This window comes from Lepisma saccharinum, chromosome 2 (assembly GCF_977018435.1).
Source record: "Lepisma saccharinum chromosome 2, izLepSacc3.1, whole genome shotgun sequence".
NCBI classification, from domain to species: domain Eukaryota; kingdom Metazoa; phylum Arthropoda; class Insecta; order Zygentoma; family Lepismatidae; genus Lepisma; species Lepisma saccharinum.
In genome coordinates, this window is record NC_139230.1 from 44,817,211 (window position 1) to 44,841,521 (window position 24,311).

At 36.0% G+C, this 24,311-nt stretch overlaps 1 protein-coding gene across 2 annotated transcripts in view; it reads left to right on the top strand.

The window, feature by feature from the left end:
- Positions 1-24,311, top strand: part of LOC145984425 (uncharacterized) — a 99,920-nt gene that overhangs the window by 28,929 nt on the left and 46,680 nt on the right. For both annotated transcript variants that reach the window (XM_083118088.1, XM_083118089.1), the window contains 2 exons: positions 10,835-11,344; positions 21,045-21,324. In XM_083118088.1, the coding sequence (XP_082974214.1) occupies positions 10,835-11,344; positions 21,045-21,272 (738 nt within the window). In that variant the 3' untranslated portion in view covers positions 21,273-21,324. The remainder of the gene's footprint in view (positions 1-10,834; positions 11,345-21,044; positions 21,325-24,311) is intronic.

Below are 24,311 nucleotides of genomic sequence, written 5' to 3' on the forward strand. Positions count from 1 at the left end.
TTTTACAATTATATTAATGCTTTGAACGAAAATAATACCCAGAAAAATATCGAACACACATGCACACCATTCTTCTCACACACATGCACGTGAAAACAAACACACAAAGCTAAGTTTTAATTTCCAAGTGAATGTCCAAATAACAGTAAATGGAGAAGCACGATGTGCGAAACATGGAATTTTTCACAGAAAGAATGTGTCTATTTTTGACATACGTGGTTTGTATTAATAGGCAATGAAACAATTATGAGAGAAATTAAGATGCATTCTCGTCTTCAGGTGTTGAGGAAGGAAACAGACTGGCTGAAAAAAATAAAACATGGTGTTATCAATAGAGTGTTGGTTAGCGTACAGAGCTTTCACCAGTGAGATCTAGGTTCGATCCCCACCAAGGACAATTTTTTTTTATTCTTTTCTATTAGTGAAGAAGTATGTAATATTGTTTTCTAGGCATTTTGACGAAAGGATACACATCGAATTTGTTCGTTTAATCTGTATTTTCATTCTTCTAATAAGTTCTCTATCACAAGCGTATATAGAGATTCTCTATCTAAGCGATATATATCTTCTCAATGGTTCCGTAGCTACGATTCTCCAGTCCCTTCCACCCACTTGTCTTATTTATTTACTTTATTCATATCAACTCACAAAATACCATGAATCTAACGAAAACACACATATATAGTTAAAACAAGAGAAACACACCTCGCGTCGAAGGTTCCAGACTCGAGTTCTGGCTTTTTTGCGAGGGTGATTATTCCTGTGTGTCTGTTTATCATATTTGTCTAAAAAATATTCCTCGTTATTGCCGTGATTAACCTATGGGGAGACCAAAGCGACCGAAATAACAAAAGTACAGAAAATGCAAGACACATCTGCCTAGGCATGTTATACCTTGGGAATTAGCAATCTGAAAATTAATTTGCGTTTCAGTCGACTACTTGCGAAGGAGTTTTGTGTTGTCTCATTTGGAGTGTTGGTTATCGTGTTGGACTATCATGCGTGCAAACCGAGTTCGAGCCCAGCGGAAGGGAAGTTCTTTTTTTTTTTTTGTCTAATTTCATCCAATCTTATTTATAAAACTGAGATTTCTGCAAAACCTTTTGAATTGCATGCCACTTCATATGTTGGTAATCTGAAAGCAGCAAAGATGAAAATTTGATGTTCCGAAGAGAAGATATATTTGTGTATGTGTTGGAAAAATGCAGTTATTTATTAGCGAAAAGCATGCAGCCACGTGATCATTGAGAACGGCCCTAGTTGTCAGTGCTAATATGGCAGTAGCTACAGTCCGTCAACACATGCCAACTTTCACGTTCCCTGTAAAATGATTACCTTTCCACGTTTCAAAATCATGAGTGCTGTCTAAAGCAATACTTTGATACTTGCATTTGCATGTTCAAATCTAAAGTAATACGAAAATTTTTTACCCAGCAAATGACATGGAAACCATTAATATCTGTTTGCAATGTGATATTAATATCATATTAAATTATGTGGATACCTGACCTGAAACGTATGATGCACGATCAGAACCTGAATGTTGCATTGAAAACTGCAGGGAACAATGATTGACTAATGAACATTGAAAGGTTTCTCCATGCTCCATTGGGATTTTATTTATAACTATAAATAAACAAGGGAGAAGGACAGAGGTTGGTATGATGAACTAAATTGTAAACTAAAAGTTTTAATTGAAGATACAAAACATGTTCACTGTTAAAAATAGGGCATTCAATTTCAGACACGTTACACTAACTTAGGGTTACCAGATCACTGTAAGGGAAATGTAGGACATGCTGACCCAAAATGTAGGACATTAAGTCAAAATGTAGGACACAAAACATTCCCAAAAATAATACATATTTCTATAGAACACGTTAGAAAGTAGTTTCAAAAAAATGAATTCTTAATGAATTTTTAAATGTAAAATTTCAAAACTTGTAATCATACTAATCAATGCACCTCTTACTACATGATTTAAGTGGTCTTTCTCAGAGGAGACAATTCTTAGTCAAACTATATTTATTATTTATGTTAGAGTGGACAGTCAAACTCTTTGAAATTATAAGGACCACTACCAAATATTTTACAGACATTATGAAAAAATAATTTCTCTCGTGAGTCTGTTGTGCTGATTCTAATGAAAGTACTCTCTCAAAATTTGAATTATGGCCTGTTATGGCAAACAAATATTCAGCATTTACCGTAATTTAAACTGGTTCCAGAAGTTTAATCTTGGCTAGTTCTTAGTTTAATAACAGCATGTCTACAAAAATAACAAATCCAGAAATCTTGACTTTTTCTGGACTTTTCTAGATCTTTTTCCAGTTTTTCTTAACGTTTATTTATTCAATCCCTACTTAGATAAAGTTGGAAATTAGTAATTAAGAAAATAAATATTTATTTAATGAAAACCCCCTACCAAAGGGCCAGTTAAGATGAATACTGAAGCTGAATTTAATAAGAGAATTAGATCTGCTTTCTCGTATTAATGCATCCTGAACTGTGTTTGGCAGACAAGCGAGGCTTTGGCATCTGGACTCGCAGCCAGTATAATCTTATGTGGGGCTTGTGTTGGTTGTCCCTATATGTTTGTGACTGTACCTTCATCCATCTTATCTTACCACCATTCATCCTCATCTTCGCGATTAGCCAAAGGTACAGAAAAATGTGAAGTAAAATATACTAAATCAACCAATCAGTCATTATGATAGCAAAAATTCTTTACCACAAGAATAATTTATTGCCTTTTAATTGACTTCTTGTTGATCTCTTTACTTTTTCTTGACTTCCAAGACTTTCTAGACTGGTAGACACCCTGAATAACTTCGCTCTATATACCCCTGCTTTACAATAAAATTATATTGAATAAGAACACCTTGTTCCATCAGTATAAACTTTAAGGCAAAAAATTCTGCTCAGGCATTGAACAGCGACGTTATCAGAATGTGGTCCCAAAACTTTGTTCATTAATTGCTTCCGTTTTCCCATTTGTTTAATAGCAGGACAAACTTTTTATTTTTGGGCAATGACTGAATCGAAATATATTTTGCTATTGAGTTTGGAAGCACAGTCCATAGACTTGTAACTTGTATGATTTTTTTTCCGTTACATATTTTCCTAATTAATATTATGTGATGCTCAAAATGTAGGACATTTATAATATTTTTCAAATTCCTCTCGGAGGCCGGAGGACATGTCCAGGAAAAACGTCTGGTAACCCTACACTAACTGAAAGAGTATTTTCAAAAGTAATAGTATCACTCGTTTTTCACCTTTTTCTCAGTTGTCACACATGTCAATTTCCTCTATATTCTCATTGGGACAAACACACACATCCATGCCTGAACTGAGTGTTGGTAAGTTTGATACACAGTTTAGGCACAAGTGATTGGAATCCCACTTTAAGTTATAGATCCAGTTTTCTTACTGTGCATAAAGTGGACTTAAAAAGAAAAAAATGGAGGTAGCGTGGTAGCAGATAAGTTTCACGTAAAAAAGGCTTTGGGTTCGATTCCCATTTTATTGCCCTATTTTCTTTTTAAATAAATCGAGCAACTAATTATTGCATTATATTTAATAATTTATTGGAGTAAAGGTTAAATACATTTTTACTTTATTTTTGGGTGGAAATCTTTACTGTTTTAAATTTTATTTGTAAAAATTAATTTTTACGATAGTTTTTTCACATTTCTCATCATTTTACAAACATACTCAATGAAATGTTATGCCTGGCGAAAAGTATATATTTCTTTCGAGAAAATGATCCAGAAATACATATAATACTATTCACAAGAAATTATCGTAATCGTTTGGAAAACAAAATTCAATTCAACATTCAACAATTCGCACAGCAAATAAGATAAGAATGTTCGCAATAAATAAATTGAAATATATATAGTCGCTCGAAATAAGAAAAAAAATTGGAAGCAATCAAATGGGAACCGAACCCAGTATCTCCTGTGTGTCAAGCTAAGACGCTACCACCCCACCACCTGGTCGGACAATCTAATCGTCTTATGAGTAACGCTTGCTAAGTTTCTAATCTTTGAAGTGCTTGTAACTGTTGTTGTATGTCAAGTAGTTATGTATACTGAAACATTTGAGCACACAATTCAAACATACGTAAATGTATACACAGAAAACATGGGTTTTCTGCACATAATTACGGAGCATGCGCTCTGTCAAGGACTAGAAGGAACATCGCAAAAGTTACCGAAGCTTCTCTGCAGAGCTGACAGTTGGCCCTGGAGTCACGTGGTTTCTTCTTATCAGTCGACATGACCTTGTGCCTGCAGAACCAGCACACTGAAGTGAAAGAAGGTATTTTACGTGATTTGTAAGCCGGAATAAAACATGCCATGCCTTACAACAGACAGAGGTTTGCCTTCAGCTTTGGGGCAGACAAACCACACTACGCATACAGACAGAGTATAATGTAAGATAAAAGGAAATGATTTCTCCGTCTCCTCAAACTGACAATTTTATTCCCTTCTTTTGGAGTTATTTGACCACAGAAACGGATTATATTATTGAAGTCATATCTCATGTGATGGCTTGGTTCAGTATGCTGATCAGGTTTTCTGACAAAAGCAGGACGAGCTACCCAAGATCAGTAATTTTCTATCTTTTATATCTGCTTCCTTCCTCATCCGGTATACCACAAATATGTAAGAGAACTATTGCTAATTTGGTAACTTGTCTTGCAATTGAATTTCTGTCATGAACAGCTGCAAAGAAACAACGGTTTTTTTTAATGATTACACTGAATATTATTTGATTAGGAAACTAAAAATGACTTCAGTATCTCCATGCAGTACACAAGAGATTCTAAACACACTCTAAAACATACTACTGTTCATTTCAACGTATTATTTCAACAAAGAAGACACAAAATAAAGGGCATGCTCAAGAAAAAAATATGTTTCTGTGATTATCAAGTGCATTACGTGGTTAACATCAAGTTTGGATCTGCCAGTTATCCAAATGTTATTAATTTTGAAAATAGTCTTTCAGTTAGTGTCATGTGGCTGAAATTGAATGCCCTATTTTTAACAGTGAACGTGTTTTGTCTCTTCAATTAAAACTTTTAGTTTACAAATTAGTTCATCATACCAACCTCTGTCCTTCTCCCTTGTTTATTTATAGTTATAAATAAAATCCCAATGGAGCATGGAAAACCTTTCAATGTTCATTAGTCAATCATTGTTCCCTGCAGTTTTCAATGCAACATTCAGGCTCTGATCATGCATCGTACATTTCAGGTCAGGTATCCACATAATTTAATATATTTATAAGTTGTTTTAAGCGAAATTCTCCATTTTTATTATTTCCATATATGATATTAATATCACATTGCAAACAGATATTAATGGTTTCCATGTCATTTGCTGGGAAAAAAATTTCGTATTACTTTAGATTCGAACATGCAAATGCAAGTATCAAAGTATTGCTTTAGACAGCACTCATGATTTTGAAACGTGGAAAGGTAATCATTTTACAGGGAACGTGAAAGTTGGCATGTGTTGACGGACTGTAGCTACTGCCATATTAGCACTGACAACTAGGGCCGTTCTCAATGATCACGTGGCTGCATGCTTTTCGCTAATAAATAACTGCATTTTTCCAACACATACACAAATATATCTTCTCTTCGGAACATCAAATTTTCATCTTTGCTGCTTTCAGATTACCAACATATGAAGTGGCATGCAATTCAAAAGGTTTTGCAGAAATCTCAGTTTTATAAATAAGATTGGATGAAATTAGACAAAAAAAAAAAGGAACTTCCCTTCCGCTGGGCTCGAACTCGGTTTGCACGCATGATAGTCCAACATGATAACCAACACTCCAAATGAGACAACACAAAACTCCTTCGCAAGTAGTCGACTGAAACGCAAATTAATTTTCAGATTGCTAATTCCCAAGGTATAACATGCCTAGGCAGATGTGTCTTGCATTTTCTGTACTTTTGTTATTTCGGTCGCTTTGGTCTCCCCATAGGTTAATCACGGCAATAACGAGGAATATTTTTTAGACAAATATGATAAACAGACACACAGGAATAATCACCCTCGCAAAAAAGCCAGAACTCGAGTCTGGAACCTTCGACGCGAGGTGTGTTTCTCTTGTTTTAACTATATATGTGTGTTTTCGTTAGATTCATGGTATTTTGTGAGTTGATATGAATAAAGTAAATAAATAAGACAAGTGGGTGGAAGGGACTGGAGAATCGTAGCTACGGAACCATTGAGAAGATATATATCGCTTAGATAGAGAATCTCTATATACGCTTGTGATAGAGAACTTATTAGAAGAATGAAAATACAGATTAAACGAACAAATTCGATGTGTATCCTTTCGTCAAAATGCCTAGAAAACAATATTACATACTTCTTCACTAATAGAAAAGAATAAAAAAAAATTGTCCTTGGTGGGGATCGAACCTAGATCTCACTGGTGAAAGCTCTGTACGTTAACCAACACTCTATCAATAACACCATGTTTTCTTTTTTTCCAGTCAGTCTGTTTCCTTCCTCAACACCTGAAGACGAGAATGCATCTTAATTTCTCTCATAATTGTTTCATTGCCTATTAATACAAACCACGTTTGTCAAAAATAGACACATTCTTTCTGTGAAAAATCCCATGCTTCGCACATCGTGCTTCTCCATTTACTGTTATTTGAACATTCACTTGGAATTTAAACTTAGCTTTGTATGTTTGTTTTCACGTGCATGTGTGTGAGAAGAGTGGTGTGCACGTGTGTTCGATATTTTTCTGGGTATTATTTTCGATCAAAGCATTAATATAATTGTAAAATATGGAATTTACTGTAATGCAAGGAGTAAAAATATAAACCTAGTCCGTCACTTTCGTTCCCAAACAACATTAAATAATGGAACGTAACGTGGACCGAGTATTATTCCATATCGAGAACATGAGACATTGCGATTGACAATCTTCATCTCGTATTTCTCTTTGGCATCACTACTCAATTTACAGAGATGAGATGTATACCTATAACTGGTATACAAGCCACAGAATTGCAATGCTGGTTGGGTTGTCTAGTCACAAGGTGCTTGGTGGTCAGACATGGATGGCTTGCTTCAGTGCTTCTTCAATAGGGTCGTTACAACCCAGAAGTGTCCGTGACTGTACTTGTACTTTCATTTTCTCCCGATGTCGTTATTTGAGAGTGAAACAAACAACAGTCACATTTGCTAGTCGATTATTTTCTGTATTTAGTCTGGGCTTCGGAAATAGCCTATCTAGCCTAGAATATATGCACCTGCTGGTGCCATTCACCATGTCCTCCTCAAGAAGAATGGATGGACTAATAAGGTGGAAACTGAGCACCAGACATTGACCTTGGGGCTATCCTGCTTGTGTGTCTCAAACTCGTGTGGATTCTCAATTCCCCAAATTTGACAATTGTGCCTATTCACTTTTCGAAATACATGGAACATAGCCTCATCAGAGAAAAGAAATTCCTTCCTCAAGTCACAGCTCTATCGGATTGTGCACAAAGTTCAACTTGTAGTACCTGGCTTTCACTTTCTTGCATAAGATACTGTGTAACAGAGACCTCGCCACTTCCAGTTCCAAGGATTTTCATTTAAGAGACTTCATTGGACTCCATTGCATGCTCTGCTGCACTGCATCCACCACATCATCACTCGTTGTTGGCCTCCCACTATGTGGCAAATTTGCTATGCTTCCTTTAGCCTTAAACTTTTCATATCATCTCTGGATACTTGTCTCTGCTGGAGGTGTTTTTCCAAACATTGTTTGGAACCTTCACCACACAAAAAACACAAGATTTTTACCTGCATCGTCACCATCTTGGAATCACGTGATCACCTGCACACACATCATTCAGCAGTGTGGGCAGGACAAAATTTTAAATTTTCCTCTGTGTAAAAGAACCACATATCATTGTAATAAACCTATTACTTTAAAGTTGTAGCTTTTTAGAATCCTGCAGGACTTTTAAAACACACTGCATTTACTTGGTCTTCATCTTGCTGGCTTGCAGTTCCATGCAGGCATTTCCGGTCCATCACAGAATGTAAGAAGAGATTTCAGGTGACTATCAAGTAGGCTCCTGTCTATTGATGCAAGTTCGTGTCTTGTTAAATGTATTCTTTCTCTTACCAACGTGATGCTGGTGCATCTCATTGTCCTCTCTATTGCTGTATTTTTGATCGGATATTTCAGTGTGGTGAAGATTGGTATTATATTATGCTTTGGGGTGGGGGCACTTCAATACCTGAAGATGAGAGTAATGTTAGTTCTCTAAAGCTTGGAAGACTATCTGGAAATCACCAGGTTGATATCCCAAATAAATCTCTTCATTATTCACCTCCAGGACAGCTTCAAGAATTATGTAAATAGTTGTCATGATTGGTCAAAAGGGGCAGAAAAGTGACATACAACGTTGTAAAATAAACTAAATCAATATGTTAACAATACTGTTTTTCAAAACTGTATAATGTATAGTAAACACACTTTTTGTATTATGGAACAGTGAGTCAACCAGTTAGACCCTACAAGCCCCTGGGGGAGACAAAAAAATTAGATAAATAAATGATCTTTTTAGACCAAATTTTCATTTTGGTATGGTATTTAGGGGTATACTAAGCATGACACTCTCCAGAAAATTCTGTCTGTTCTGCCCTTTCCATTATTTTTTTCTAGTGCCTTTCCTCCTGGCCTTATCCATGAATGTGGTAAGATAGACAATAAGATACAAAAATCTTTAGGTACTTGAAGAGGTTTTCTTGGGCAATCAGCCAGGTGAGTACTCTCGACATTGTTTCTCCGAGCCATCGCCATCAGCAACACAGAGCACCTTCAAGAGGAAATAAGACACCTGTGCACAGCCTTCAGACAGAATGGATACAGTGAAGGCATTATCAACAAGATGCTAAAGTAACACACAAGAACAACCAATGAACAAACCCGGATCCACCTGATGACCAAGAAGACAAGAAGATAGCCATCGTCCCATACACCAGTAACCTATATGCAGTCATCAGCTGCATTCTTTCAAAACACAACATCAAGACGATCCACAAATCGCCATTGAAAGTTAGAAGCCGACTTTGAAACCCCAAAGATGACCTAGGACAGAAGACATCTGGGGTTTACCGTATCCCCTGTTCCTGCGGTAAAGCCTACATTGGACAAATGGGTAGGACAATCGAATAGCGCAACAAAGAACATGCCAGCAACAAAAATAATTTTCATCCCGAAAAATCAGGGTTAACAAACATTCAATCCAGTAGGGCCATAGAATTGACTTCACAACCACCGACATCATCAATAAATCATCAAATTACTGGGACCATCTCATCAAAGAAGCAATAGCCATACACGGGGAAAGGACAACCTCAACAGGGACATGGGACTTGAACTGGACCCAGCCTGGTTAGCGATAGTTGACTGGGAGCGCAGACGTTGGAGAAACGCCACCTGATTGGCCCACCACCTACACCGGACCCCTCCCACACCAAATACATATAACGTCACCCTGACTTATCTCTGCACTTCATTCCCTGAAGGTGATAGGTGACGTTAGCTCTCGAAAGCTCGGAAGTCTTTCTGGGAATCACCTGGCTGATTGCCCGAGAAAACCTCTTCAATATTCACTGCCAGGAAAGCTTCAATAATTACTTTAGATACTTATCTTGTGAAAGACATTTGTAATTTGTATGTGGCATAGAAGCTTAAGGTTGTTGGTGACACAATATATGTGTGTGTTGTAATGACCATGCTATTATGCATAAAGACTTACATGGTATGACACAATTGTAAGAGGGCATGGTTAACTACCAACTTGTATGTTGAACTGACAAAAAAAAAAAATGATGAATTAGAATGTTCATTGAGGGGCCTCCCCAATGGTGCAGTGGTAGCGTTGTCACCTTGTAATCAAGGGGTCCTGGGTTTGATACCTGGTGGAGGCACATAGTGGTTCGGATCCCACTTTAAACTGTAACTCGAGTCCCGATTAGCCATACTGAGCAACAAAGTGGACTTAAAAACACCAAATCAATATCAATAGAATGTTCATTGAGATAGTAATGGATATGGATGTAACAAATTGTAAGTTTGTTGGAGTTACAATGCATTGTTGATTGAGTGTATAGTGTGTTGCCTCAGGGGCGTGCCTTGAGTTTTCGTGATAGGCAAGCATTGGGTCTGTTTTTCATTTTGGCTAATTACAACATTTAAACACCAAAATTGTTTTTAAGACAATAACGTAAGCGGTGCTTGCTCTGCCTTCCTTTACTGCATGCTTCTGGTTGTGCCCTTTGAATAGAGGAAGATTAAAATTGGAACTCTGACCAAAGTGTGCTATTTGGAAATCACATTGTGGTATCTTTCCTTACATACATTGAATGTTTGGTTTTGGGACCACTTTATGCACAGAAATTCTAATCAGGACCGGACCTACAGTTTAAAGTGGAATACGAACCACAATGTGTCTCCACCGGGTATCAAACTTGAGTCTCCTTGGTTACAAGGTGACTACGTTACCATTACACTATTGGAAAGGTCCGGCCATATATACATGGGACTCCGACACAGGCTGATGAAAGTAGAATCCATTTGTTTTCCTACACACATAGGCAGTAGTGTAAAGTATGTGTTGTTGGCTCTCACCTCAGAAATCTGAGGAGTCCAATTAAGGTGATAGACCTAAACTATTATCAACCTTAAGACACACAAGCTGGTAGGTGTGTGTCAATGTGTCTTCGCATAAATATGATCAAATGTTAATTATATTTATTAGATATATAAGAATGTATTGTTATTGTTTCAGGTTGACTTGGAGGAAAAATTTGATGATATGGAGACTAAACTTGGGCATCTGGATGAAAAACTTGAGGATCTGGAGAAACAAGTCAAGGATCTGGAGAAACAAGTTGAGGATTTGGAGGAAAAAGTTGGGGTTCTTGAGAAACAAGTTGAGGATTTGGAGGAAAAAGTTGTGGATTTGGAGGAAAATATTTGGTATCTGGAAGAAGCAAATGAGGTGGGAGTGCAGGAGGCGGGAGTGCAGGAGGCGGGAGTGCCTTTTGCTTCGGGAAGTCACCAGCATACACACCAGCATACACAGATGCCATTTCCTTATGGTTGGCCAAGTTTCCGGCGAACACAGATACCATATCCTTATGCTTGGCCAGGATTTCAGGGAAGACAGATGCCACATCCTTTTGTTTTGGAACATTCCCAAGCACAGCCACATCCTTATGGCACAGGAAGTTACCAATCTTGCCAGATGTCGTATATGTATGCTACTTGTGTGGTTCCTACATTACTATCAAATCAGGTATTTTTAGAGATAAATTTCTACATTTCTACACACATGAGATTTATCCAGAAAATAAGAATATATTTACAAACTGTTTATATTGCCATTTCATGTACATACACTACTTTTGACATAGTTACCACCATTGTTAAGTCACTTGTTGTAGAGGGGTCTCAGTTTTTGTATCCCTTTATTGTAGAATGATGCCACCCATGATGCAATCAACATGGCAATTACATTTCTGGCCTTGTTGTTGTCATGAAACTGCTGCCAGCAAGAATGTTTGTTAGACAAAATTTCATTCATGAACACATTACCATAACATTTATGGGCAATTTAGTAAAGTGAAAAAATATGGGTCTGCCTACACCACTAGAACTCTTCAACAGGGGCAGCACCATGGGGGTATGAGGGGTTGCTTGCACACTCCTTAAATTTCTACCACACCCCCTTCAGCACCAGTGATGGCGCCAGCCTGAAATATGTGGGGGACTACAGATTTCGGAGTCAATTTCTCAGGGTCTAACTAATACCGACTAAAATGTACTTACTTCATACTTTGAGGGTATAATTTTACTGCTTGCATATTTTACAATCAGAACTGAAGATATGTCAATGAGATGTTGCATTTTGTTCCATCACATACAAAAGTACTTTTAGGCACACGAATCTATTATGTCAAATAAAATGCAATAATTATATTGTTTATTTTCCTAAGCCATTATTGAGTGAAATAATATCAGAGTCTTACTATTCATGCGAAGAGTACAAAATACACCATAGAAACTACACTCATTACATTATCAACTCACTGGATATTCATATAAATACTACATGTAACACTATTTCTATGTAAACAGTGTGACTAACTTGTTGCTAAAATAAGAAAATGAGCCACAGCAAGAAACTATGATAAGCTATGTCTGTTTTTGTGAGCAGCCACAACCTATTTTAAATCCAAAGATTTTGCAAGCTCTTCAAAGGACAGAACAGATAGAGCACTCAACCTCTTGTCACCAATTAGATTTCGAAGGTTTGTCGCAAGCAACCATTGATGGGGATATGAACATTTCAATACACAAAGCTTATAAAGTTCTTAAAAGAAACTTTTGAATGTTTCAATCATTGCAAGCAGCTGCTGAAGGTCTGTATGTTGGCTTCCATTTTGCCTCATAGTGTGCCATGAGACTAAACTATCCAAATCACAACAGTAGGAAGTGTATAAAGATTGTAGTTTTTCATGCTTCAGAAAAGTGGCACTAACTTAATAAAGTAGGCATCAAATAAGCGAAAACTCCCTTGAATAGAAACTGTATTAATGATACCATTTTCTCTTCCATGATGAAATATCTTACTTTCCTTGTTCAAAGACTGTAATTCAGAACTTAGGGCTAAAAATGGTGAGGATGTGAGAAAAATCGTCCACTTATAGGACGTGCCACTCTCAAGGAACAAAAATATTTTCACTACAAATCCACCTCCACTACGAGACAAATATATTGACATAAAATAATTGAATATATGTAGTTGCAACTCTTGCACTGGGTATTTTGGTTAGACTGTTGAAGATTATAATTTTATTTCAGAATACATTATGCTCTGAATATTGATCAGAATTCGATCAATAGTTTTATGGGGTGTGCTTCAAAAATTGATTCTTCTGCACGGAATCAAATTTTGTCACTTTGATGGTACTGTAGAAATTATTATCTAACATCACAAATAATAATTAATTAGCAAGCAGGCCTAGGCGTGCGAAGAATGTAATTTGCCCAAGCATGCTGATTTTTGCATTGTATGCAAAAATGATAACTTGAATGGATTTGTATTAAGATCCACTATATACACAGAAGCTAACGGGACGAGACCTACAGCTTATAGTGGAATCCAAGCCACTTAATGATATGTGCCTCCACTGGGGATCAAACCCAGGACCCCTTAATTTCAAGGCAGCAGTATTACTGCTAGATAACCAGGGTGTGGAGGTCCAATTTTAATATTTCCAATTCTTAACGTTTAAGAATTAGTTACTTTGTGTACTCTTTGATTTCTTAACATCCTATTTCTCCATCTTGAATATTTGCAATGATAAGAATAGATATAACGATGAAAACAATGAGAGAACATCGATAACATTTGTCGGTACTCAAATGAGGAACTAACAAACAGAAAAGAACATTGACGTCTCTTTAGATGTTGAACACTGTCCTACTTTAAAAAAAAATGCACATAATGTTAGATTTATTCAGAAATATAGCAATACGATTTATGGAGCCTAATAATGTACACGTTTAGCTGCATATGCGAACAATTAAAGAGCAATCTCACAGCCACTGAATACGTCATTCACGTACGAGGCAGGTAACAGATTTCATAGGAAGTTTGGCTGGCACTTATGATTGGCCCATTACGTAGTATCAAATGGTAACCACTGCTATCCTGGCATATCTGCATATGCCCCCTCCCCTTGATTTTAGAACACATCATATTAAAACTAACATTGTGATCTAACTGAACTAGAAAATGTACTTGAACATTGTGCTTGCCTCAATGGAATTTTAATAAAGGAAAATGTAAACTTAAACTTTTTAAGTTTTCGGTGAAAATGCATCTACCGTACTACAAAAATCTTGGGGGGCTACAGGGGGGGCTGAGTCTGGTTTTCAGGGGCTTCAGTCCCCCCTAGCCCCTCCTGTAGTGCTGTCCCTGTTCAGCACCTCCTACATCCAACTGAAAACACTAACCCTTAGAGTGTCATATGATGTGTCATGTCGTCATATTGAGCACAGAATGTTAGGTACTGAAGTAAGATCGCGACAAGCAAGCACTGAAAGAGATGCCGATGAATGAGTACATACTTTCCTGCAGTGGCATGCCCAAGGAGGGTTGGGGGGGGGGGGGTCATAAACCCTCTCTTTGGTCCAATATTCCTAAAAAAAAAAGAACGTCAAAGGCAAGAAAAGATGGTAAAATGAGGGCTGACTACTAAAAAAAAGTATAGGCAACCCCTCCCTTTCAAAAATCCTGGGCACACCACTGCTTTTCTGTACTTGTGGCAGCCTCTGTAAAGATCAGTGGCCCTTTTTTTCTTTGTCAGCATTGTTGTTATGAATTTTTCTTCTTTTGTTTCTTCAAGTGGTATGTTTGTGGTTTTCAATAATTGCCTATAGCTTTTATTTATTTATGTATTTATTTACTTTAATAATAAACAGTTTATTTTCCACCTGCTTGTTCTTCCTCACACTGGAGCAAAAATTTCAACTGTTTTCAAGGTATCACCAAGCAGTGCTCAGGAAATTATTTAATGCCAGTTGTAACAAGAAGGGTAGCTTTCTTGTTAATACTTTCTATGTATTTGTTCCACGTAATGTCTAGTAAACGTACGATTTCAGGCTTTTTCAAAAACTGTTAGGAAGAGGCCCAATGTTCACGAATAAATTTTACAGTTCGTTGTTGGTGATAGTGTGGCAGAAGGGATTTTAACGAAGGCGCAGTAGCTGTGGACTTCGCGTTTTGTCCTGAAGTGGCAGGCAGAAGGTACAATGTACTATGCGCATTTTGTACCTCCATTGGTTACATTGAAAAGTTCAAAAATTGTGTTTTTAAAGGCAAGGATAATTTCATATTGTATTTCAGTACATAGTTCAATAAGACTGCAATGTGTATCTGAATGTTTACACTGTATGACCACTTTCTTGGAGGATATCATCATGGACTTCCAGTGGGAAGTCAGCCTCCCTGAAAATGAATGTCATTCAAAAGTTATATATTTCACACATATAATTTCATTTCAGTCAGTAATTTATGTTAATCAGTGGCGGCTATTAGGAGGTGCAGTTGTCCCTGCTTTTTTGCTATTTTTGCCCTCGCACTATGTAAACCTTATCTACCAAGGGAAAGCAAACTGTCCTTGATACCCCCCTATCCCCAAAGTTTTGGCACCTTGCTCCCCCAGTTTTGAAAGATTGCATGCGTATTTTTTACGTTTTCCATACTTTAAGCATCGCACCCCCTAAATTTCTTTCTGCACCACCTCAGCAGTCTTAGATGATTAATCCTAGTCCCGCCGCTGCTCTTCAAGTTATTGCAGCTGGCATGCCAGACAGTTCCTTGCATGCTTGTGGGTGATTAAAACTGAAGGGAGAAGGGAAGGGTGACTACTCAAAGGCAGAGACTCTGGACTCCATGTTATGACCAGGATTTTTAATACTGACTGCAAAGTGAAAGCAGTAATTCCAGTTTTTCTTAGCTTTGTCAGTGACAGGGGAAGTGGGGGTGTTCAGTGATGAAGTGGAAAATGTCCTGAAGAGGGAATTTTGGAGTCAACAATTGCAGAAAGGAAATATCTAAAATTTGCTAGAAACAAGGAAATTGAGACCATCATATGTGGTACATCAATGCTCATCTCCATGCTCGTTTCCATTCTTTTATTTCATGTTTACTTATATTTTCCTCTTGTAGTACAATGTATTAAAGATTGATATTTTCTTTTACTGTAACTGGGGAAACATAGGCAGTAGATATCTGTTACATGAGATGATTGCATTAGAAAATTTCATTAAATTTCAGAGCAAAGTAATTGATTTCATTATATATATACTGATTTTAGTTTGATTTTTTGCATTTAAACTGTCTACGTGATTATTTCATGACCTTGCAACTCTATATTAAACTGATCAGACTATTACGCAATTTTAAAATTAGCTAAATTGCAAGTCCTCAGCACTCAACTGGTTTCCATAATGTCATTTTACTTATGTTGCAAGAATTAAACAACACAACTCAGCATCATAAATATTATTTCATTTTAAATCATTCAATACAAACTCATTTGCAATGTTTTAACACAAGATATTTTAAATCAGTCTTTTTACATAACAAAAATGAATCAAAATCAACAACTTAAATCAAATATTGACATTGATACAGCATTCACAATCTTAATGATTCCCTGTTAATTTGATAAACTTGTGTACAACATGTAGAGGACAATCACATAGATGTGAGGGATCAAGTATTTTATGATCACCTAGTAGATGTTATGTAAAATGTGCAGATAGCAAGGAGTTTTCTGAAGACATGAAATTATGGGTCAAATTATGAGGCAGATATAATTCACACATATTACAATGAAATTAATTCACATTTCATATATTGGTACAATGAAATTATTAATTTCAATTAATTACTTTACAAACGCTATCAATAACTAACATTTCTTTTCCTCATAACAGTTAAAACATTTCAAACTTGAGACATTCTGCAATGTATCACCTTTTGTGTACAATGGCAAAAATTTTTGAACATGACATGAGGATTCATAATTTGCGTAATGCCATGTACAAACATTACATAATAACTTGTAACTCAAAATTTATTTAAGCTAATTTAGAGCAGTTTTTAGTTATGCTTCCATTTCGGACAACACACTTTGATTTAATTGTCTCTGCCTCAGGTCAAATGAAACTGTTTTCATTCAGTCTACTACTGGAAGTAACATTACTGTTTGGAGAAATGAATTGTCGTTCATAGGGCTGACAATAAGTTAGAACACAAAGTTACTTCATTATGCAAACTTTGACTATTGTTCTGGGAATAAGGAAAACAAGCCACATTAAAATCTGAATTGGATCTTGTTTGTAGATAACCTTGCCTTGCATTACAACATTTATCATTCTGTGGTGTCGTGCTGTCTCATTCAAATTTAGTAGTATTATTATTTCTGTTATTTGCATTTGAGTTTCTTCTAAAGAACTGTTGATTGTTGATTTTGATTCCTTCTTTGGAATGTAAAGTCCTGTCATCAACCATAGTTATCACTCACAGTTTGTCCTCTATTATATGAACTACTACTAGATATAGAACTAGAATTAGATTCTCTATTGTTGGGAGAAAACTGTCCTTTATTCCTTTGATTTGGATTTGGCTCGCTGTTCTTTGGTTGTTTGTTAACTGTCTGTCTTTTCTTAGGTCTAAAATCTGACTCATTTGAATCCTTAGTAAACCAAGATGTTCTCATTTCAAAATCCATACTCATACTGCTTTTTGATCATATTTTCTTTCTCAATTCTGACAATGGCTTGCATCAATGAGTATGATGTGTACTGATTCAAAAACTCATGTACAAAATGTTTGTATGTTATAAAGTGGCCACGGTGGCTCAATTGGTAACATGCCTGACTACCATGCTAAAGGTCCTGGGTTCGATCCCCGGCCGATTCAAATCTGGGAATTTTTCTAACATTGGAAGTGGCTCCGGTGCCTACCCAGCATCGAATGACATGGGTACCTGGGGGAAACCCTGGGATGTAAAGGCGGTCAGGGGAGTGATGCTGATCACATCATCCCCACTCACGACTGGATCAAGAAAGTGTGGGGCGTCACCCCCTATACGCCTTCATAGTGTGGTGCTAAGCGGAGGGGACCACTTTACCTTTTTTTTATGTTATAAAGGAATTCACGTGCATATTGTACTATCCCTTGGCTGCTCCTTGAAACAATTAACAATACATTCCAATCTCTGAATGTCAGGAATTTGAAATAAATCCAAATGGGAAGTTACTGTTTTCATAAATTTTTTCAGGCTAGATTTTTCTGGATTTCCAGAAATTTTAGGCAACATATTCAACTCATTCGACTGTAGATACTTTCATGGTTGTTCCATAGAAGTAGATGGTTTATTTGCATGAGAACCAGTGAGAGTAGCATGCCTATGGTGCTTTGTGCTGCAATTAGGTTTAAATCATTTGCCAGAAGATGCTCGCAAATTATATCTAGTCTTGTTTACTTCAGACATATCAGAGTCTGATTCATTACTAGAATGTGAAATACGTATATTATTTGGTGGATCAACATAAGTAACATGTGACGATTTATAAGGCTTCTTTAGTCGAGATTCTTGCACATTAACTGATGAAGTAGGAATGACAAAATTTAGTATTTCTTGTAGATTTATGTTTGCCGGACATATGTATTGGAAAAGATTTATCTCCTGAAGCACTGGAAGATGACAAGCAATTTGAAGAATGTTGTAGGAGAATTACTGCTTTGTGCTTTATTAATAATTAAAAAGAAAAATATGGACTAGAAATTTGCTAGGAAAAAAAAATGGTAATCAATGTGTACCGAACAAGCTTTTTAATGAACTCAGATATGCATGTTCATACACAGTGGCATACGCAAGGGGGGGTTACGGGGTTTAAACCCCCCCTTGAGCTTGTGAAATATTATGAAAAATGCTGTGGAAAAAAGTTTAAATGGCCAATTTATCACAGTCAATGATCTGGGACAATACTATTACTATTACTACTTCTACTACTACTACTACTAATAATAATAATTTGAATTATTATTTCCATGCAGCATGAGAAAAGCACAGCATTCCAAACACACGCGTCTTTCAGAGTGATGCCTTGAAAATAAACACGAGTTCTTGAAAATAAAATATGAGGGTAACCATGATAAAAAGAGAAGAAAAATGTTTTGTATCTCAGTTGCAACAATGTTCAATACACTGGATTTTTTTTTCGGGAGGGACTAGAATATAGTAAATGTGGACACATGGCTTCGTTTTGGAGGGCAGGATGCATAATAAAATATTTCGTATTTTTGGAGCTTTTCAGTCTATTAAAATTGTATTCAAAGTTAAAAATGGTAATCGGGACTCACTTGAAAAGAGGTTTCGCATTTACACATTTTGATCTTTTAAAGTTCTTAACGGATTTTAATTTGAAAATTCTGATTTTCTCAAAATTTCATTAGGGGCTGGAACACCATCGGCCACCATTCTATGTACGCTAGTGTTCAACGAACTTATATTTTTCTTGTGTGTGAACAATGAGAATTAACAAAATAAAGTTCTTGGTTCGTTGCAAGAGGCTAATGTATAGACAAAGGCTAGGCGGGCAAGAATACAGTCACCAGTTCGCCTTCCCATTGTATTGTTTACCGCAGCACATTTGAATGTCTCTCTTTAAAATGTGTCACCTTGTTGACTAGACAATTATTCAAATGACAAGAAGCCTAACTATTGTAAAATATTTTGTTGGGAAGAACAGCGAGACAATCCAGATGTGAATTATCGGGGACATTTATGCGGGGAAGAAGCCGGAAAAATTCCAACCAATTTCGGGAATCGAATCCGGATCTCCCACATGATTGTCAGACACTCTACCGACCAGACCACAGCAGCTCCTTGGATGAGTTCCATACTTTGATTATTTCAATTTATTTTAATATATTTTCTTGTTTTTATGGATTTTCTTAATCCTTAAAATGTCTCACCTCGTTGACCAGACAATTATTTCGTAACAAAGAAACAAATAAATGCTCGCTGAATTTGATAGAAATCGAATGACTAGAAAGTAATTTCATTCTATTGTTTTCATAAATACTATATTTATGTAGATCTCTACTACTTAATAGTGGTAGTGGTATTAGTAGTATTATTAGTAATTCAGCTAATTAATTAATTATAAGTATTATTAATTAATTGTGATTATTATTATTATTTAATTAAAGTATAATAAAACAATGGTAAAGTGGTGGAGAAAGTTTTAGAAATACCCCCCCCCCCCCATCATTGATGAAATCCTGCGTACGCTACTGTTCATACATGAGATTCATTCACATCAACAAGAAAAAAAATAATATTAAAAAAAACACATTTAATACACTTGATTTTCATTTTTGGCTAATCATATTTGTCATGTACACATCTCATCACTTTGCATAAATACCTAAATATTAATGAACTGAACACGAAAGCACTGCATGTAATCTCTACTTTTTTTCTCTCTTTATTGAGAAACTAACAAAAACAACCAACATTCGGAAAACACAGACGCAAGGAGACAAAAAAACTCTCCTTTTTAAACTCATAGGTTGTCTTCACATGACCAAACTTTGCTCTCATTGGCTGTTCCACAGAATCCAGTCGAGGAAAGCCAGTAGCAATTAGAGCATGGTGTATTGCTCAAAACCAGTGAAGCAGCCAGCCAGGCAGCTAAGACATCCGATCAGGTAGCTAGTTCAGCGCCAACTAACTGAATATCCAGTTCCATGTGATTCAGCCTTCGGAGACTAGTGGGTTTCAATGAATCCCACCAGTGGCTTGAAGATCTGACTAACACTGAAAACAAAATCGTGGTGTCAAGAGGAAGGTCAGAAACTCAGCCAGACAGCTGGAGGGTTGACGAAACAATCATTGATAAATGGCAGCGTTAAAATCACATACATACAAAGAAGTAGAGACCATGCATGACAAATGCAGGGTTAATTATATGAAATGGAGCATGTGCTCCAAAAAGTTTTATTCCTATTCATAGGACCCATTATCCTTATGTCACTTGTCATCAATGCCAAAGTGGCTTTAGGCAAAAGTTGGATTTAGCCAATATTGGTATATGATCACAGATCTGTGAACACTGATTGATTGACTGATTTGCTTTATTTTTACTTTGTTTGTTGTGCCAGTTTTTGCTAATTTGCAAAGATGGGGATGAGTGATGATATGATGAAATTGATGAATGAACACTTGCAAACATCCATGCCCAGGCTGGGATTCGAATCCAGGACCCCTGGCATCATAGTGAGATGTGCTAACCACTCCGCCACGGGGACTGGCCAGTGAACACTGAATGTATGAATATACCAACAGGATCAGAAGTTTGACTACCTAAATAAACCACTTTATTTATTTATTTGTTGATATTCGTAGGAATCCGTGGTTGAAACATGGAGTGCTGACAATGCCAGCCACGTTACCCATGATGCTGATGATAGTACTGATTTTGTTGCTGATGATGCTGCCTATGAAGCTGATAATATTGCTAAAGATGATGATGATGATGATGGTGGTGATGATGATGATGGTGGTGATGATGATGATGGTGGTGATGATGATGATGGTGATGATGATGATGATGATGCAGGATCACACATGTAACAGAAAAGAAGAAGGGAGAAAGGGATGAGGGAAGAAAATGCTTAGACGTAAGGTAAGTGATACCACTTTCATTATTTTCTATGTAAAATTTATTTTTTTAAGGAAAAATGCAACACATCTTAATACTCATATATTGAAACCCTGAATTTCTTTTCCTCAAAACATGGTCTCAGAACTCCTTGAGGTGCCAAAAATGTTTGCTTAATTCTAAATGGCTCCTGATGTCAGTTATTTTCAGCTAAGTCCTTTTCTAGAAAATTTTATTTTATTTATTTCAGAATTTAATATTATTTTGAAAAAAAAGTTTTTCTTATATATATTTTAAAATGATGGGAATGCTGCATAATGTCTATTTGTACACACCACATAGTATGGGAACAAACCTGGACAAATCTCTTGATGAACTCCTTATCGAGAACTAAAGACCAAAACATAGAACTGATAGCTAAAATTCCCATATCTATGATAAGAGTTGAAGCTGTACAGGGGGCAATCAATACAACTGAGTATAAAATGTATGACAATACAAATACTCTCAGCTAATCATCCTGGCTGTGATACACATACAAGAGAGCTTTGTTAGCCTGCAAGATTGTAAGATGTACTATGCGGAAAAAGGAGAATAATGCTTAAATATCTTCAAAAATGTTGTTTTGGAATAACAGTATTTACAATTGTAATGGTGTAAAATGTGTGATACCTGTATCTGCTGATATGATTACATGCTTCAATGAAATATTAACCCTCCGTTGGTATATGTCTTTCAGAGTAACACAGTTGGTATACGGGGAGTGTGGGACTCGCATATGAATTTCATTGCTTTTTGTTATTTCTTCGAGTATGATTTTGCATTTATCACATTGTAAATAGTTTATAAATATAAATTTCCTAAAATATATCACTTAAAGTTTAAAATTTATCTTATTTATTATATTGTAAAAAAATGATATTCTTGTATTGCAATATTACTGATTACCTAGTGTAAGAGACAATTTATCATGAAATCACAAGAATTTTTGTAATTTTATTTGGAATATACTTTCGACATTAACAAATTTACACAACATTAGTAATAAATTAAATATTTTATTACTTGTTGATGAAATATATGTACATTCTACTGTGTAGTTTCATCCCACCCAATATATTGAGGGAAAAGAGCAAGTAAAAATAGGTTCATCTTCATAAGAAGTTTGATCCGTATTGCTATTATTATCATTATCCTCAACAACATTATCATCTGAGGCCTTAGAATCAAACACTCTGCCCAGATCTCCTTTTCTCATCACTCGGTTCAATAATTGGTATCATCTGCCCCACATCTTCATGTTGATCTGTACAAGCATCCCTCTCGCATATCCAGTGGTGGCTGGTGGCCTGGTTCTATGGGTGTGCACTTCAGTCGCACATCCAGAAGTGTTATATCAACCCTCTCAAATACTCACACCCGTTTTGCATACATAATGATCTAAATGTATTGGCAACCCAAGTTTCGATCACCTTTTACTGAAAATTATGCTATGACCAAGCACGTATCTAGAAATATGTTTCAGGTGGGGGCGGGGGGTCTGAACCAAGTGTCTCAGGAATAGTAATAATAATAATAATAATAATAATAATAATAATAATAATAATAATAATAATAATAAAAATAATAATATTTAATTTAAAATAATTAAATTTAATCAAATTATTACTAATTACAATACATCAATTAATATTATATTATTATTACACAATTTGGTAAAAATACTGTATAAGAAAAAGATGTAACAGCGCATATTCATTACGTAGCTTACCTGTAGTTAAGATCAGAATAATTTACATAAAAAACTAGTGTCCTGGCAATGAAATTAATGTCAAATAGATGAATAATTGAATATTTATCGAATAACAAAAATGATATTACATGTAGTTGGAAAAAAGTAAGTTTCTGATTAATATTTTATGCATATTATTTTCAGTAGTAGTGTACATAAATCTTCTTCGTAATGCCATTCAAAGCCGTATGATCCCAATATAATCCTTGCCTTCTAAAAAGTTCAGATGAAATTAATAACCATAGATTATGCAACAAATGTTAATATTTTCATTACTTAATTTTTATTTGGTCAGTCTTTCGGGAGGTCTGCAATCCCTGGACCCCCTTAAATATGTCCTACCTGTCCCTCAAAGCTGTATATCCCAATATCATCCTTGTCTTCCAATAAGTTCAGAGGAAATTAAGCAACAAATGCTAAACGAGTATATTTTCATTTAATTTTCGTACTTAATGAATCTTTCGGGTGGGGAAGGGGGGTGGTTTGGGGTCCGGACCCCCGAAATATGTCCTTCCTGTTCATCAAAGCCGTCTGATCCAAATATAATCCTTGTCTTTCAATAACTTCAGAGGGAATTATATAACAAATGCTAAATGAGTAGGCTATATTTCAATTAATTTTTGTACTTAATAAGTCTTTTGGGGCGGGTCCGGACCCCCTAAATACGTCTTTGGCTATGACAGTTATATTTCATGATTTCTTTTAACATGGATTTTTTTACAAATTTCAAATATTTCAGAAATTATCCAGCCAATCATGAGAAGATTGATGTTATTGTGCAATATGTAAATCGATAACCTGACAAAACCACTCAAAGCATAGAAATACCAATTTATAATATCAATACTATTGTAGATTTGCAAAATATTTTGTAAAAACTTCCTCTCCCGCTCCTCTGATGTTAATGAACAAAGAGAATAATAACATTGGCGTATACCAAAGAAGCCAATCCAACTACCACATGGAGGAAATCAGTTCTAATCTATCTAGCTAGCTTTTTTTTTTTTATTTCTAATGACAGACTGATCGAACCAAGCAAATCAAGCGAAATCAAGAGAATAATAAATCTTAAAGAAAATTACAGTACTCACTCAGTCCACACTGCCCTGCTTCGTACTTCAGAATTTTCCTTCCCTTCCGCTGTATCCATATATTACTGCAGTTGCTACATGCTTTGTAGCTAACTTCCCTCCAAGAATTCAACAATGTTAAATTAATA